General features: G+C 35.3%; 1 protein-coding gene across 1 annotated transcript in view; it reads left to right on the top strand.

The window, feature by feature from the left end:
- The window catches only part of LOC128227059 (teneurin-m-like), a 104,880-nt gene that overhangs the window by 57,666 nt on the left and 31,332 nt on the right, over window positions 1-15,882 (top strand). Inside the window, 3 exon segments of the mRNA XM_052937255.1 lie at window positions 312-596; window positions 7,096-7,467; window positions 14,467-14,838. Of these exon segments, the coding sequence (XP_052793215.1) occupies window positions 377-596; window positions 7,096-7,467; window positions 14,467-14,838 (964 nt within the window). The 5' untranslated portion in view covers window positions 312-376.

Here is a 15,882-nt window from a genome sequence, read left to right as displayed (position 1 = left end):
TTTGTTGAAAATAGTGATGCCTACATTCCCGTATATTTATTATTGTGAATTTTCTGACATTGCTCGTACGCACATCTTACAAATGTGTGTGTATCATGTGTATGAGTGTATGTTCATATACGAATGTGCCTGTTTTTTTAGGTATGCAAATGTATATGAGTATGTGTGTGTGATTGAGATTATTGCTTTTTGTATTCATGTTTATCCTGACAAAATGCATAGTATTGTAATATAGGTTGAAAATTTAAAACTGTATGCTGATGTACTCTATGTGAAAAATAAATGAGAACAGTGATTTATTCTACTTTCAGATGAAAAGCAGAAGATGTTGACAGTTACCGGTGATGCTAGAATTATCATGACAACAGCCTAATTGATGAGAGTGGTTTCCCCTGTTGCCATGGAGATGAGTTCAATGAGTACAACACCAGGCTTGAAACCCAAGCCCCGTCCTGCAGGTCGGAGAGTGTCCGGGCGCGATAAGCGAGGCAGCAAGACGTACAGCTCTTCTGAAGACGACCTGCATTCAGACGAGAACCTCCGTCCATACGAAGCTATCAAAATGTCCCATCATGAGAAAAAGCTAAATTCATTTGGTAAGTCTAACTGAAATGGTAGAGGATCATAACATAAACCATTTTGTTACCATAACTTCCAATGTAATTAATATGATTATCAATTTCCATTGTAAATCTTTTTCTTGAACAATAAAGAATATTTAAGACAAGAGGGATGGTTTTGTTTGAACATTCCGGATGTCTAATTCAATCTGACTCCTCATAAAGAACTATACTTGTCATATTCAAGCATGATTTATTCTTTTGGACCTGCCGTTAATGTTTCTGCTTTATACGTTTATTGAAATTTCTAATTTGCTTCTTTTTGCAAGTTATGAAGTATTGCTCAACTTTTTGCAATCTAAATTATTATGGAGAGCCCAGAGGATACGTTAATGGCTTTAACTGACATAATTTAATCAATTTTGTCTTTTGTCCCATGAATGCAACATGGTCCACGAACCTATAAACCATGAATTGGAAACTCCCGTTCTATGTGTATTTGAGCGTTCTATGTGTATTAGAGCGTTCTATGTGTATTAGAGCGTTTAACGCCATCTCGTATAGAGTGCGAGATAATATCTGGTTTATAGGTCCGTGATGGTACTAAGATTTTTTTTCTCTGTTTTTAGTCACAGAATGTAAATTGTTTCTTTGAAACATATGAGAGTGAAAGTCTATCAATTATTTAAGTGTTTTTTGTTTTTTATATTTAACAACTGATTCCCCATATAAATTATGAAATGTGCGAAGTGGTTTTGTTTATGAACAATGTTTTCATGCATTTTAAGCAAAATTATTGTCAGCTTTTGCAGCCTACTGCTTTTTATTTGAATTATACAAATTCAAGCATGAAGTGACAACAGAGGGAGCAGCAGGCCAAATTTCAAAGAAGTTCGCCATTATATTTTGTTTAAAAAAATCACGCATAAATAAACTTTTAATTGAAACCAAATATAGGAAATATAATTAGAAAAGGACAATTATAGTTTACTAATGGTTTTAACTGACATAAACTGTTTAAACCTGTGAGGCAATTGCATAAGGAAGAGTCCAATTAATAATAAAATTGTACATGTGATATAAAATTGAAATGACCAGTGGTCATCAATTGACATCTGAAGTGTGTCAGTGTGCTGGCTTTGATTTATGTGAGCCATTGGCCATATTATCAACTTTCATCTTACAAGTTAACTACTTTCTAAGTGCTAAAATTATTTTATGGTGTTTAATAACCGTCATATTTACTGGTCATTAGGCATTATACATGAAGATCAAATAGATTACACCTTATATGGTTAAATGTGAAAACTAATATATTCTCTTTCAAGTTTTCGATTTCTATACGTTTCATGAAGAAAGCCAAAGGTCAATGTATTATCTTAAATGTAACCTCAAATATGGAATATGATACTAATACATTATTAAGTGTCTAATTATTAAAGTAAACTACTTTTTGTCACTACAAAGTAGTTGGTTAATAATTCAAAGCCATTATGTTCCTTTAATTTGAAATTGCTACATGTATTTTGTTTACATACAGTGTCCAAATTTGCTTAACCCATTGACAATGAATGTCCATTCAAAACTTTAGAGTAACAATGTCAAACTTTAATCATTTATTTTGCAACACTCAATCAACATGTGCCAAACTTGTCAGATCCCCCTCCCACCACCTGTCTTGTGAACTCCCTGTGATTAACAAACTAAACAACAGTCAGGTGTCAGTGGACAGCCTTGCCGATATCCCAAGTCGAAAAGGAAATACAGCAATAGGGGCCCGCCCCAGCTGGGTTTGTTAAGTAGGTGCTGACTGGTAGGGGCCCCTGGTCATTGTGGTGATGTAACCTTATAAAGTATTTTTTTTTCTTATCACAGATCACCATCAGCAGTATCATTGGTAGATTTAGGGCCATCTTCATGTTTGTTTGTTTATTTACTATTTCTATTTAAGAGCCTATTGATCTAGATAAAGAAAATGACCAGAGAGATGATGTAAATATTGAACAAGTGGTTAAACTGTCTACAACATGGTGCCTTACTTGTTGTTGCATAATTTCTTAAGATATTATCCGTGTATATTGGATTGATATTACAAAGCTCTTAAGGATATTTAGAAGAAGGAATTATATCTCCATTAATATCATTAATGATAAAACATTGACAAAGTTGACTAAACTTAGTGCCATAATCTGTTGTGTGACTCAATCAGTGTTAGATTTTCAAAAATATTTTTGTAGGAATACTTTAGTTGGACTTAAGAAAGAGGATTATGTACATGATATTTATAGATAAAGGTAAATAATCATTTATCTTCTGTAGTCAAATTTTAGAACACTTAACAACACCTGAAAAGATTCGAAACACTTGAAGAGGTTCTGGCAGCGTACCTTTGAAATTTTAGTTTGTCGCTATGTAAGAGTTTAATGTTACTGCAGATGTCATTGCCATTTAATAATATATTTCTCTTGATACAAAATACCAGACCATTTATTTCACATCAGATATACATAAAAATTTCAACACCAGCTGGCAGAGCTATTTTCTGACAAAATCTTTTCAGAACCTGGAAGATAATAAATGCATTCAAATAAGATTAAAGTTTAATAGTATTAGCAAAATAGAAATACAATTTAAAACATTTTAAATGATTATAAATAAATTGAAACTAAATAGATAGAACATTATGAACATACGAGAATGAATTCTCTTCAATAAATTGCACCTTTAAGCTATGGTCTAAGAGTTTCAGCTGTATTCAAATGCTAGTGTACAGATGGTGTAACAATTGCTGGTGTTTTGCTTGTAGATTCAGAAAAGGACAGTTGCCATAACTGTAAGCGCCTCTCTTGGTTCCTTTCCAATGACCAGGACCCGGTCTATGGATACCCAAAACACACGTTTCTCATACCCTACAACAGTGAAGGTTTGATGTTTTTTCTCAACTGTATCAGTGTGGTCTTCAGGAGTTGCTGTTGTGGCTCTGACACTGTGTTGTTTTTCTCTCCTTGAATTCTCTGGTGTTGTCATCTAAAGATCTAGTAGAGTGGCATGGGTTTTATTATTAGCACCCTTGTACCATTTCAGAATTATAGAATTGTGCACTTTTAGAATTTTGTGGGGTGATTCCAGAAGGATCTAAAACCGTTCTGTATTGTAATCTTGTAACCTTTTTGTACCAACCCCATGCTTTGGTCGTGTTGTGTTTGGAATTGCTAATCATGTTTTCTCAATCATCCCTCTACCTGGATTTGCATCTTCCAACTTCAGTAAGGGAATTCTAATCACCTTATTAATTGTTACTCTAGTTATTGTAACTTTATGGATTTTTAAAAATGTATGTTGTCACTAGATAGTTTCCTCATCCATGTAGATTTAGAAAGTTGTTGTGTTGATGAAGTTTTTTCAGCACTTTATTCAAAGCTTTCTATTTAAAGTATGTGAAGGAATATAGTTTTTTTGCTGGTCTAACCAGTCAGAAAACCTCATTACTCAGATTCAGGTGTCCATCTTTTAGTCATGATAATATTACATATCTATAAAACAGCTACCAAGTTCCATTACTGATTCCTATCTCAAAGAAAACAAAACATAAATATCTTCATGCCAGGAGCCATCTTCAATCTGGTAAATGTTGTGTTTGACAGACCTTTGAGCGGAACATTGAGCACTTCTATCAGTCTTTTCCACCCTCTTTTTTGTTTGCTGTTTTTGAAGGGTTATGTTTTGCGAACATTACCCTTTATTGATGATACAGCCACACCAAATGGTTAACTCATTTACCAAATGATTGATGAATGTTTTGTATATCATTGACTAGATTTTCTCTCATAAGAGTGTCTAAAGGATAGATAGGGCTTCTGAGAAATACTAAGTATGACTTTCTAGGTCTGTTGATGCAAAGATACACTAAAGTGAATTCCCTTGTTACTGAGATCCAGTAAAGATGGTCTTTCATAATTGTTGTCTATTTATCTTTCGAATTTCCAAGAAATCTCTTTTTATGATGTACATTTGTCAATAATTTGTATAATTTGACTAAAATATGAGTTATAAGAATTGATGGAATAATCCTTGGAAGTGACTTTTTATGTATATGTCTTAGGCTCTCAAGGCCAAATCTGATATCACAATGATAAGATAAGGATTACCTTCCCTGGATATGATTGTCTAATTGGTGGCATAAAGAATAATAGAGCAATAAAAAGTATCCAATTCAGGAATAAGGTATGCTGGATGGAGTAGTTTGGATAAACCTAGGCTGTTCAGGAATGGTGTAATAACCAATAAGAATGTCAGTGACTTTTGGTAGATTTCTAATTGTTCATTTGTCTGCTAGCTATTCATTTGATGGATGTTTGTACATCAGCAGTGAAAGCATATTTGGAAGCCTTGAGGAACTATGGAATCCATGTTGAAGATCAGGCAAGTTGGCAATGTTCCACAGGGGACTTTGGAGTAAAGTTATTGAACATTATAATTAGATATGTATAAGCATTGTGTAGGACACGGAATCTGTCTAAGCATAACCTAGGGATTTTTCTAAATGGATGAACATGACAGTATAATATAAAGAAATGTTGAAATACAGGGCCTGTGAACAGTTTCTTTGAGGTCTCTGAAAAAATAAGACCTTCATAAAATGTATTACCATCATTTCATTATATATATTCCGTGAGCAGATGAATGGCTGGTCATTTTCTGATCAACAGAGTGCCGTTAATATTGTGATGTATCATTATTGAACATGATCAAGTTGGTAAGCAAATCAAATTTACCGAATCTGTACAGTCTCAATATGGCCCTAGTCGATTGCGGGAACTCACCAAATTTGATTTTGGGTTTCTGCTTGGCCAACTTGAGAAGAATTATGATTTGTTCCTTTTTCTGGAGATGATGTTGTATGTCTTACTGGAATATGAAGAGCTTTCATTTGTCTGATGAATTCGCATTGATTTGGTAATTCCAGAACTATTTCTCTGCACTTTGATTATTTACTTTGTACCTATCTTACACTGGTATTTTAGTGGCCCTCTCCAGGGCTTCAATGTATGACACAAATGGACACTTCATGGCTTAAATAATTAGACATTATGAAAAATACTTAGTGATGCAGTAACATGTGTTATAAAATATAAGACCAGTAATACATTGTAGTTTACAGACAGCTATTCTAAGCTTAATTTCATGCTTTCAGTAACAGATATAATGGCACTCTTAAGCTAATTCAAAATGATAAATGCCTTGCTTTGATAAGTTAATTTCTTCAATTTTCGGGTTCTCTTATAGAAGAAAAAGCTCCTGCAGTTTTCTCATTTGTAGCAACCCTGTGCTGCATTTTTTTCAGCAAGAGCACCAGCTGGTTTGTTGAAACAGTAAGTCTTATAATCTTTTGAATGATTTACTTATCAATATGGGGAAAACATATCATGGCAGTTTTTGCCACCACATGCTGATTGTCATGTTTCCTCTGGTGTTTTGGCATTGTTGGGTGCGAGAGTTAGGAACAAGCAACTGTTACCATTTATTGGGTTTCTGTCAGACAAGAAGGCAGATCTATCGGTGTTGAAATCATGCAGGACCTGCTAACAACATTCTTACAAAAAAAAGTGAAAATAAATTGATTTTCTGTAGTGTAAAAATGGTTTCATCATGTTAGAGTATCTATTAGTATCAACTGCTTAGATCTGACATTAGCATCAATTTCGTTGTTGAAAGTTGTTCTTAACATGGCCTTAGTAAGAGAATCAGTTGTTTTTGATTGAGAGGGGTTGTGTCGGCAGTATCTTACATAATAAAAATAGCTCATGAATAATTTCGGGCATGAAGATTAGTGCTACATATTTTCACTTGAAGTGTAGCCTGCATCACATTGCTGTTTGAAATAAATCTGTCTATGGAAATTGCTGTTTATCTCCATGTGAATGATACTGCCTTTGGTAGACCACCTACATGGTTCCATGATTTCATTTCTATACTGCCTGGGTTCACATGTTGTTCATCAGAAGTGCTGTTGTGATGTGTTCATAACAAATATTTCCTTCACAATTTCTTGATAATCTATAGAAGATGACTTCATAATGTGGTGTAAAGTCTCATCTCATTGAAATTGGTTTGTAATTGCTTAGGTAAAAACACATGAAAAAGGCATATTGAAGCTTTTAATGTTCTGTAATATTTCTGTATTGCCTTTGTTGGAGTGGTTTTGTTCAATTAGACATGTTTAAGTACTTACATTAATACTGAATTGATGTTTGATGTAAGAATTTTGAGTTATTGTTTCAACAACTTCAGAACGACTATCTTATCTCAATCTTAGGAATAATCTTAAGTATATATCCATTCCACATATCCAAGTCCAAAACAGAAAATGAGGATGAATATTCTTCTGACTGTTTTCTCAAAACCTGAGACCGCTGGTGTTGATGTTGCACAACTGTACTGCACGAGTGTACTATTCCGTGAGTTTATAAAAAACATAAGCACAATTATAGCTGTATGGCACCCTGTGTTGTATCGTGTTCTATGTTGTTTGTAGGAATCCCAAGTACAGGAAATGAATACATGAGCACCCCAGTGACACCGCTGATGGACCGACCCACCCATGGCGGCAACAAGCACAGAAAGGTCAAAGCTCGAACTGCCTCAAATGCCTCCACCTCCTCTCAAGGTCGTCTCTATAGTTACGTAAGTGGGTCAGATGGTGACGATGATGAGAATGACACATCATCTTCAAGCAACCGCAAACATGGCCACTGGAGGAAGGGGTCACATAGTACGGCCTCGTCATCCAATGAGATGGACATGTACCGTATGAGAAATGACCAGGTGTCACACCTCTCAATGTCCGAGGACTCTGACGATGCCCACACTGCACTCACCGCAAGTCCTGCAAGGTTTTCACAGACAGGTAGGCCTATAGACATCCTTTATACTTGCCTCAGTTGCATGGGTACAAGTCTTGCATGCTATTGTCGTCCATTGAATTATATTTTTTTGCACAATTACCATCTTGTATATCATCTCTGCAAAATTATTTGCATTGCTCTGGTAAGATACCCTAAATGTATTATAACTAAATTCCTGCTTTCAGAATTTTCTGCTGTTGCATAATATTATCTGATTGCTATAGTTAAACAACTTTATTAAAGTGTTGAAGGAATTATAGGTTGCTTTGTGGTGTAATCTGATCTAGCCAAAACAACACTGATGACCTGACAAAGTATTTTTCACCTTGTAAATTGATCCACTGTGGTCAACTGTCAACATTCTACCTAAAAAGAGGGATTACCGGATCCAAAGGGTATTTACCCTCCTTTTAGAATTGTGCAATATTACACAGAAAACAACACTGTAGTAATAGATCTAACACTTTGATTGAGCATTTCATCGAAAGCGTGCCAAATATAACTCTTTTCATGTTGGTGACTTTCCTAATTAAAGGGATAAATGTAAAAGCCTATCATGTGACACCCCTAGGCATTTGACTTTCTTGTCCATACAGAGTTGCCTCCATTTGTTCTTTGGTGGCCATGTATTGATCTGAAAAACATATCCTGGTGTTAGATAATTGATGGTGTCATCAATTGGCACTTTGATTGACAGCTCTAGGTAATCTGAACAATGCCATAACATCCAAGATCAAAGAACCTGGGCCTACACCATTGTGTAGATTACAATATAGTATACCTTGGTAATTAAGATAACAGAAAAGAGTATTATTCAAGAAAATATATCAAGCATTTCAAGTAAATTCCTAAAAAAGATTATGATGTTTGCTATGTTATTAAAATGAAATGAAATGGGGAAATAAAAGGTCCGCTAACTTTTTATGCTGCCTGAAAGGTGATCGTTAATTTAAGGAGATTTTACCACAGACCTGGTTTATAGGTCTTTGATTTTATGTACCATCAATTTACTTTGACTTGTAAATGTAATAATAAAGCATGTCCAGGAATATAGCAGACCTAGATTTAAAGTTCACCATGGGACATACATGAACACTGCAGAGATAATAGCTGGACCCTTCTTACAGAAGATTGCCTGCTTATGATTTATGTGACATGTTGGAAAATGAGCCGAGTTGGCCACTCCACTGTGGATGGTTGGTCAATTAGAGGGGAATGTCAGCCTCTCATAACAGGGCATCCCTAAATCTTCCTCTTCTAAATTGGCTGCATTCAGCATGAATAGCTAAATATGAAAATACTTTGTTGTGTTTAGTTGTCATTTCAGTGGATAATAATTTGAATAAAGGCTGTGAGTTGGGCTTTTTATGGAACATTTTGTGGCAATTATAACATTTTAGGAGAAGGACTGATTTTACTTTGCTCGTTATTTGAAGGAATTGAACAGTGATATGGGAAGATTTTAAATTTCTCTTGCTGAACAAAATAAAATAAGATGGAAAACATTTGAGTTGCCAAAGTGATTTACATGTGATTGCATTATATTGTAGTTTTTGCAATTTTTGATGGTATATTTCCTCATAATAACAAAAACCAGAATCCGGATGAGTGCATTTTTGACAAATGATGGAAAAAACTTGCAAATTGGTAACTATAAATTGACATACTGAAGAATAATAAAGTGAGAAACAAGAACAAGAAGTTTTGGCATGGCTATCGACTATCATTGCTTCCTTGCTGTATTTTCTTCGAAAATCAAAGTGGAAAAACAGAGGGGTGGATTACTGGAAAGTCACTCGGAAAACGTGCGACTAGAGTCTTTTCTTTGCCAGTCATTTTCATGATGGGATTTTCACAGATTTTCAGAGGTTTTAATGAAATAATCAAAGAAAAACATTGTGGAGGTGCAGTTAGGCTTAGAGCTGCCTTTGATAGAGGATTTTCTGGGTTTATTTTGCAGGATTATGCATAGTTAAGTCAACAACGTTAATTGTGCATTTTATTACAGTGGAAAATGATAAAGAGATCTTAATCTTTATTGGAGAAGTTGAGATAAAGGCTGACATTGATTGGAAGAACAGATTGGTAGATGTTGACTTAGCATGTGTCAAAACTGCTGTAAAAGATACTCTGTAATATAAAACTGCTGAGGTTGATTCAGTGAAAGTATTGTTGGTTTGGAATAATTGGAGGTACAGGATCAGGGATAAACTATCTATATTCTGTGTGATAGTTTTTTTTCTACTCAGAAATATCCCTAATATGATGCCAATGAGAATTGGATGTCTTGGGCAGTATATTAATCTGCTACGTTCTTGTTGGTATTGTTTTCTGGACGCTTGACAAAAACACAAACTAAATTGAATTCCTGACAAAAGGACAGTGTATTTATAATTGTGTAATTTCTTTATAAATATAAATATATATTTTTTTGCCAATTTTTTGCTAAATTGTCAGACTTTGTAAAAGTTGCACCAGAATGTTCGCATGTGACTGTGCACGAGATGTGATGAAACGGTCCAGTTACCATGGCGGCAGTGCATTCTCCTTCAGTTCTGGAATTTACTATCAGATAGGCTCAGAATCAGGATCAGGAGGAGGAGGTACTTGTATTTCAATAGAATTTTATTACCAAGAAAGTCATTCATTAGATTGTAGTAAAATACACTCAAGTAGCAATCAAGGGTTAGCTGTGTACTTCACTTTCACAGCATGTTGGGATTATAGATGATCATTACATGATACTTTAATGTCTTTTTGATGAACACTTTTCACATCTTGACATGTCACAGTAATTAAAGTGCATGTATGCACAAGTGCAAGAATACTTTTGCCAGGCACTTTTGTTGTTAAATTAAGAGTATTCTAGCGAACACCATTGCTAATTTTGCTGATTCGTTTCCAACACATGAAGTGTTGAGTTCATTTTGTGACAGGGCAGCTTCCTGATAGTCATAGAAGTGAGGCAGTAGGCAAATGGGCTGGTGACAGTTTTATGCCTGGCAACCAGCAATTACCGACATGATAAGGTCATGCTAGCAGGAGATAGACCACGGTCCCAGGAGTTTGACTTTATCATATTTTTCAATGACCTACAGTGCAAACAGATTCTGCTAAGTATATGTGAGATTAAACCTGTCAAGCAACTAGGTATGGCACCACCCTGGGTGTGAGTTATTGACCATAAAATCACTGATCAATGTTGATAACAACATTGATATGAGTGCAATTGGCAGGGGAATCTTTGATTAACTAATGATTAACTTGTAAGTGCTGCTTAATGCCATGCTTATAAGCCAGTAGGCTGTTATCATGTAATTGTTACATACTCATGTGCTCCTGGTTAATTCTTGGTTAATATGTTTTGTTGTTCCTGGTAAATATCTCTGGCTGTTCATTGAGTGTTTTGTTTCTGAGTGATTTTTCCCCCTCAGGATTGTCCTTATATTTTACTGTGGAGTGAGTTTTAAAGAAAGATCTGTTGGAGTAAATTTGGAATAAAGTGAGGGGTACTATGCAGTAAGCACTTCCTCATGAATGTGCTTGAATACTTGTAAGTGACTGTGTCATCTCATCCGGGCAATGTACAAGGGTTTTAGGGAAATTTTGGTGAAGGAAAACAGTGAGTCATGTTTTTATAAGGGGACAGGGCCACTTGTGATGGAAGTATTGGCCCCCTTCAGAGGCACGGCCTCCCCGCACAATGGCCACTTGTCGGTAGCAATTGTAAAATGACAATAAAGATTAATGAGTTTTGGGTATTGTTCATATCTTATGCCAATATTAATGAGCTGCCTGCAATATTGTGTGAAAACTGACATGCATGTTTTCAAGACAAACGATAATTTGATGACATCGGCATGAAAATTAACATAATTGTTAGAAGTTTCATTAATACTGTTATTAGAATTGCGGAGACAGTTGTCAGTATCAATGCACAAAATCGTTTAAACAATGCTGCAGTTACGTGCACCTGTGATGAAAATAAATAGGATTTATAAGTGATATGAGTTCTCAAATCTACGCCTAATTGGAATTGGTTCATTCTTTAATTGCTCTGTACGGCGTCTTATCCCATGGCGGGAATTGTAATGAACCTATTAAATGATCGCAGCAGTGAATTAATAGCTTGCATGTGTTGCTTGGGGCAGATGAAATCACGGCTAGGTTTTTGTTTATGTTTGAGCATCAACTAAGTTGTATATTTCCCCTTACATTCACCCCCCCCCCCCCCCCCCCCCGCCCCCCCCCCCCCCCCCCCCCCCCCCACCAAAAAAAGGGTGGGGGAACTGATGTTTTTAAACAGTTGTTATACACAGTTACATAGCTATATATTTGTACAAGAACTATATTAAAGGCTAGTTCAATTTTTTCAGTTTGTTTATTATCAAAATGTAAATTGCCCACAAACCATGAGTGACATGTGAATTTTAGTTGATTTTATCAGTTCCTACAAGTAGTCAGTTCTATTTCCAGGAAAACCTTGACAGTACATAATTACAAATTGGAATATTGTTACATTCCCCCCTTCCTTGTTCCCAGTCTTATCTCATTGCCATCTTACAAACCGGTTAATTGGCACTTTGTTCCAATGAAATTGTTATTTATTTTCTCATGTTGATGTTAGTTTGTCATGGGCTGATTTCTGAGAATGTCAGTTCTTTGTGATTTGCGGGATATTTACAAGTTCTTGGGAATATCTTATCATTAATTGTCCAATGTTTATGTCAGAATGGTGACACCCTTTCAGTCAGAATGGTACACCCTCTCCAGCAACAAAGGCGATAGTTTCATGTCTGTGCCATTAATTATCAGAAAGTCAAAATATTGACATATTTGTGCTTAATTTCAGAATTGTATATTTTTTGCAAGCAACTGATATCTACAACTGATATGACTTTAGTTCCCTAGGGGCAATATTTCAATATTATTCTTACCCTTATTCTTAGCCATGCCTCATTTCTTAGTTTAAATTTATTTATTTTACATCGATTGTGAAACAAGTTATTACAACATTATATTAATCACTCTCATTGGCATGAAGTTACGCGAGGGTGTGGTCTTGTGTTATGGGGGAAACGAGAGTAACCGGAAGAAACCCATTTGTCTGGCTTGGTGACCACAACTCACGTGCACACAGACTGGGAATCGTACTTGGTACGCCTAGGTGATAACCAGTGCGCTAACCACTGTGCTGACTGGACAACCAACATGCCTCATTCAGTCCATTGGCCAAGTATTTTTACAATCCAATCAAAACACTAAGAAACTACCTTAAACCTATGATAGATCTAACTCAGTTATTGAATACAGCCCCTGGTCTATTCTATTTTCAATGTGCAAGTTACCAACATCATTGTGTAGTTCAGAACTGTTTAAAATTCTTATAAAAACAAAATATTTGGCTGCTTTAAAGATTAAGGCAAAAAAATGAATATAGATTGGTAATTTGCAATGGCTTAAAGCTTCGAAATAGAAGTGATTTGGATTGGCTCCAAAGACAATCTGAGAGAAAGGCTCAGCCAGATGGGCCTATAATGGTTATATGCTAGAAACTGTTGAAAACGTTGGTAATTTAAACTACATAATGCCTATTCTCGCATCCATTATAATCAAGGCGTGCAATGAGGTCTAAACATTTAGTGGTTATGATTTTGTTGAGGTAATCCCCGTAAGACATACTTCAAAAAATTGCTCTATTATAAGATGTGTGTCATTGTATAGTAGACTTAAAGCTGCACTCTCAAAGATTGACCATTTTGACAACTTTTTTCTTCTTTTTTTGTCTTGGAATGAGCCAATTTTTTCGTAAATGTCTGAAAACCAGTGATATAAGACTGCTGACAAAAGATCTGATTGCAGTTTTTGACATCTACCATTTAAAATGCTTTGAGAAACATGAGTTTTTTTACACCAGTTTCCCAAGTAGTTGAGATCTGTTCTATTGTGAGTTACCGTATATTACTGAATTGAAGGCATTGAGGCTCAAAACTTGAACAAATACACATGAGACACAACTTTGAAACTTTATTCGAAAATTATGCAATGTCAAGAAATGACCATAGGTTGACAAATATTGGCCAACATCACTTGTATCTCGGTTTCATGTCGAAACACAAATTATACTTAAGTTTGTTTCATATGTTGGTAGTCTTTGACACTCAGGCTCTATAGAGGTTATTTTTCTTCAAAACCTTAAAAATCTCTTGTGAAATACAATAAAAACATTCTGAAAGAATAGGTTGTACTTATAGCTCAAAACCATTTAATATGATTGAACTTAAAATAGAAAAGTTTTTCAAAGCGTTTCATGGATTATTTCTTTCTTAATTAAGTAATTATACTTCACAGTATACTTAATGTTTTTTCAAAATCCAGCTTTTTCAACATATTTGACGGGTTACAAATTTATTCGTATGTGCTTAATTCTACCCACTAGAGTGTCTCTCTTGCATGCCCTCAGTGTGTACCGGAGGGACACGCCTTTCAAATATTCTTCCATATTTGCATGTTGATATGTTTTTAGACAATTTTCCCTCAGCATGTTTCTTGATAGAATGGTGATGGCAGCTCCCAGCAGACCTCTTTTTACAGAACCGAATGTAGACAGCCGATAAACAGAAGAAATATGTTGATTTAGGCTTGTACTGCTTCTCATTAAACGGGCAACAAATGTCTATTGTTTCTGGTGTTGATTAAATTTTTCTGTGCATTATTGTTTAAACTACAGATATTTCGGAAATTCTGGTATTTACAAGAGGAAAATGAAAAGTAATTAAGCCCTGTTATTTGCTTGAATAGCTTTACACTTGGAAACCAGACTGGCGCAAAAAAATATCTTGCATTGTTTTAAATGGAAATTTTATGATATAGTATGAGCAATGATTTAAGTTCCAATTAACATAACAAAATTGACTTGATATTAATAAATAAAGATTTAGGAAGATATGGATAAGTACTAAATATAGTTATATATCTTGTAAAATATTCTATACTTGCAGGTACAATGCCATTGCCGCCACCGACGGCTCCCCCACCTCCTCCACCACCAATAGAAGACATTCCACAGCGGGCAACGCCCCAACACCAACCTAAGCTGCCCATGGGCGGGCCCTGTAAACACCATCAGCTCGCCCAACAGCGATCCCTACAGTTTGGGCCTCAAATACGTGGAAATTACTCGGACATAGAAAACCTTAGACGCGCTCAACAACTTGAGCATGAACACATACGGAGACAGCATTCAGACTCAGAGACATGTTTTTCGTGTAACCATGGTGCAAATCATTACTCCGAAGGTGATGGTAGTGAATATGAACCCCATTTTTTAGTGCAAACTCCAAATGGAAATATATTTATTCCACAATCACAAGGTAGAGTATTTCTCTTTTAACAGGCATCTAATGTCACAAGTAAGATCATTGAATGCTAAAATTTTACAGCGAAAATAAGAGAACAAATCTGGGAAATAAAAAACATGTAGAACTCTTAGAAAATTTATGATAAATCAACAGTGGGGATCTAAATTTGCCCAATATAATCAATCACCTTCACTAATTATAGTGTAGAATGGGAAGATGCTAATTTTTACGTCTCAGAACAGCCATGAAGAAATACGCAACTAACGCTCATTTCGACATTTATTTGTCACATATTTCACTAGAAACCATTCATTTACGGTGATTACATGCCTAAATGTGTGATTCCAACAAATTTTAAGACAAGAAAACAAACGACATCAGTGAATGGAAGAGACTTGAATTTTGTCCCCAAGAATTGAAATTACCATGTTTTTTTTAAATTAGAAATTTTTCCGGAAAAGCAATTTCCGCCTAAAGGCAAAAATGAAATTAAACGCTGATGGGCATTTCATTTAAGGCGTCTGATTCACCAGAAGTTTTCAGTAGTTAATTTTGGTTATTTAAATGCATTGGAAACTGGGTTATTGGTCTGTGACCACAATTTATTGTACAGATTCCATTTCCAGAAAGATTGGCCAAGGCTTACTTTCACTAATTCTTATAAGTTATGATCTACTTATACTTAAAATTAGATGAAAAGAGGCACATAGATTATGGCAAGACTTACAACTTTTAATTTTGCTGTGAAACTTTCTTCTGGAGCCACTTGTCTATGATGTCACTTAAGAACCTCTAAAAAGTTCCTATGCTGGAAAATGTATCCCCCACCCCAGGCACACAGAGCTGGACCTTCAACATTGATTTGACATTGACAAATGAGGTTTAAATAAACAGAAATTGTCTTGTTGGCTACACAGAAATGATCATCGCTGGTCTGTTTAGCAGGAAATTAATTCCATCCATCACAGCCCGTTCTAACACACTGATTCTTATCACAAAAATAATGACAAAAGTTTAGAAAAGGCTGTTGTTGAAATAGCAGCAATAGCAGCAGTT

Source organism: Mya arenaria, chromosome 3 (genome assembly GCF_026914265.1).
Source record: "Mya arenaria isolate MELC-2E11 chromosome 3, ASM2691426v1".
In the NCBI taxonomy this organism is placed as follows: domain Eukaryota; kingdom Metazoa; phylum Mollusca; class Bivalvia; order Myida; family Myidae; genus Mya; species Mya arenaria.
Note: the sequence above shows the minus strand (reverse complement) of the source record. Positions and strands in the feature narration are given on the sequence as shown.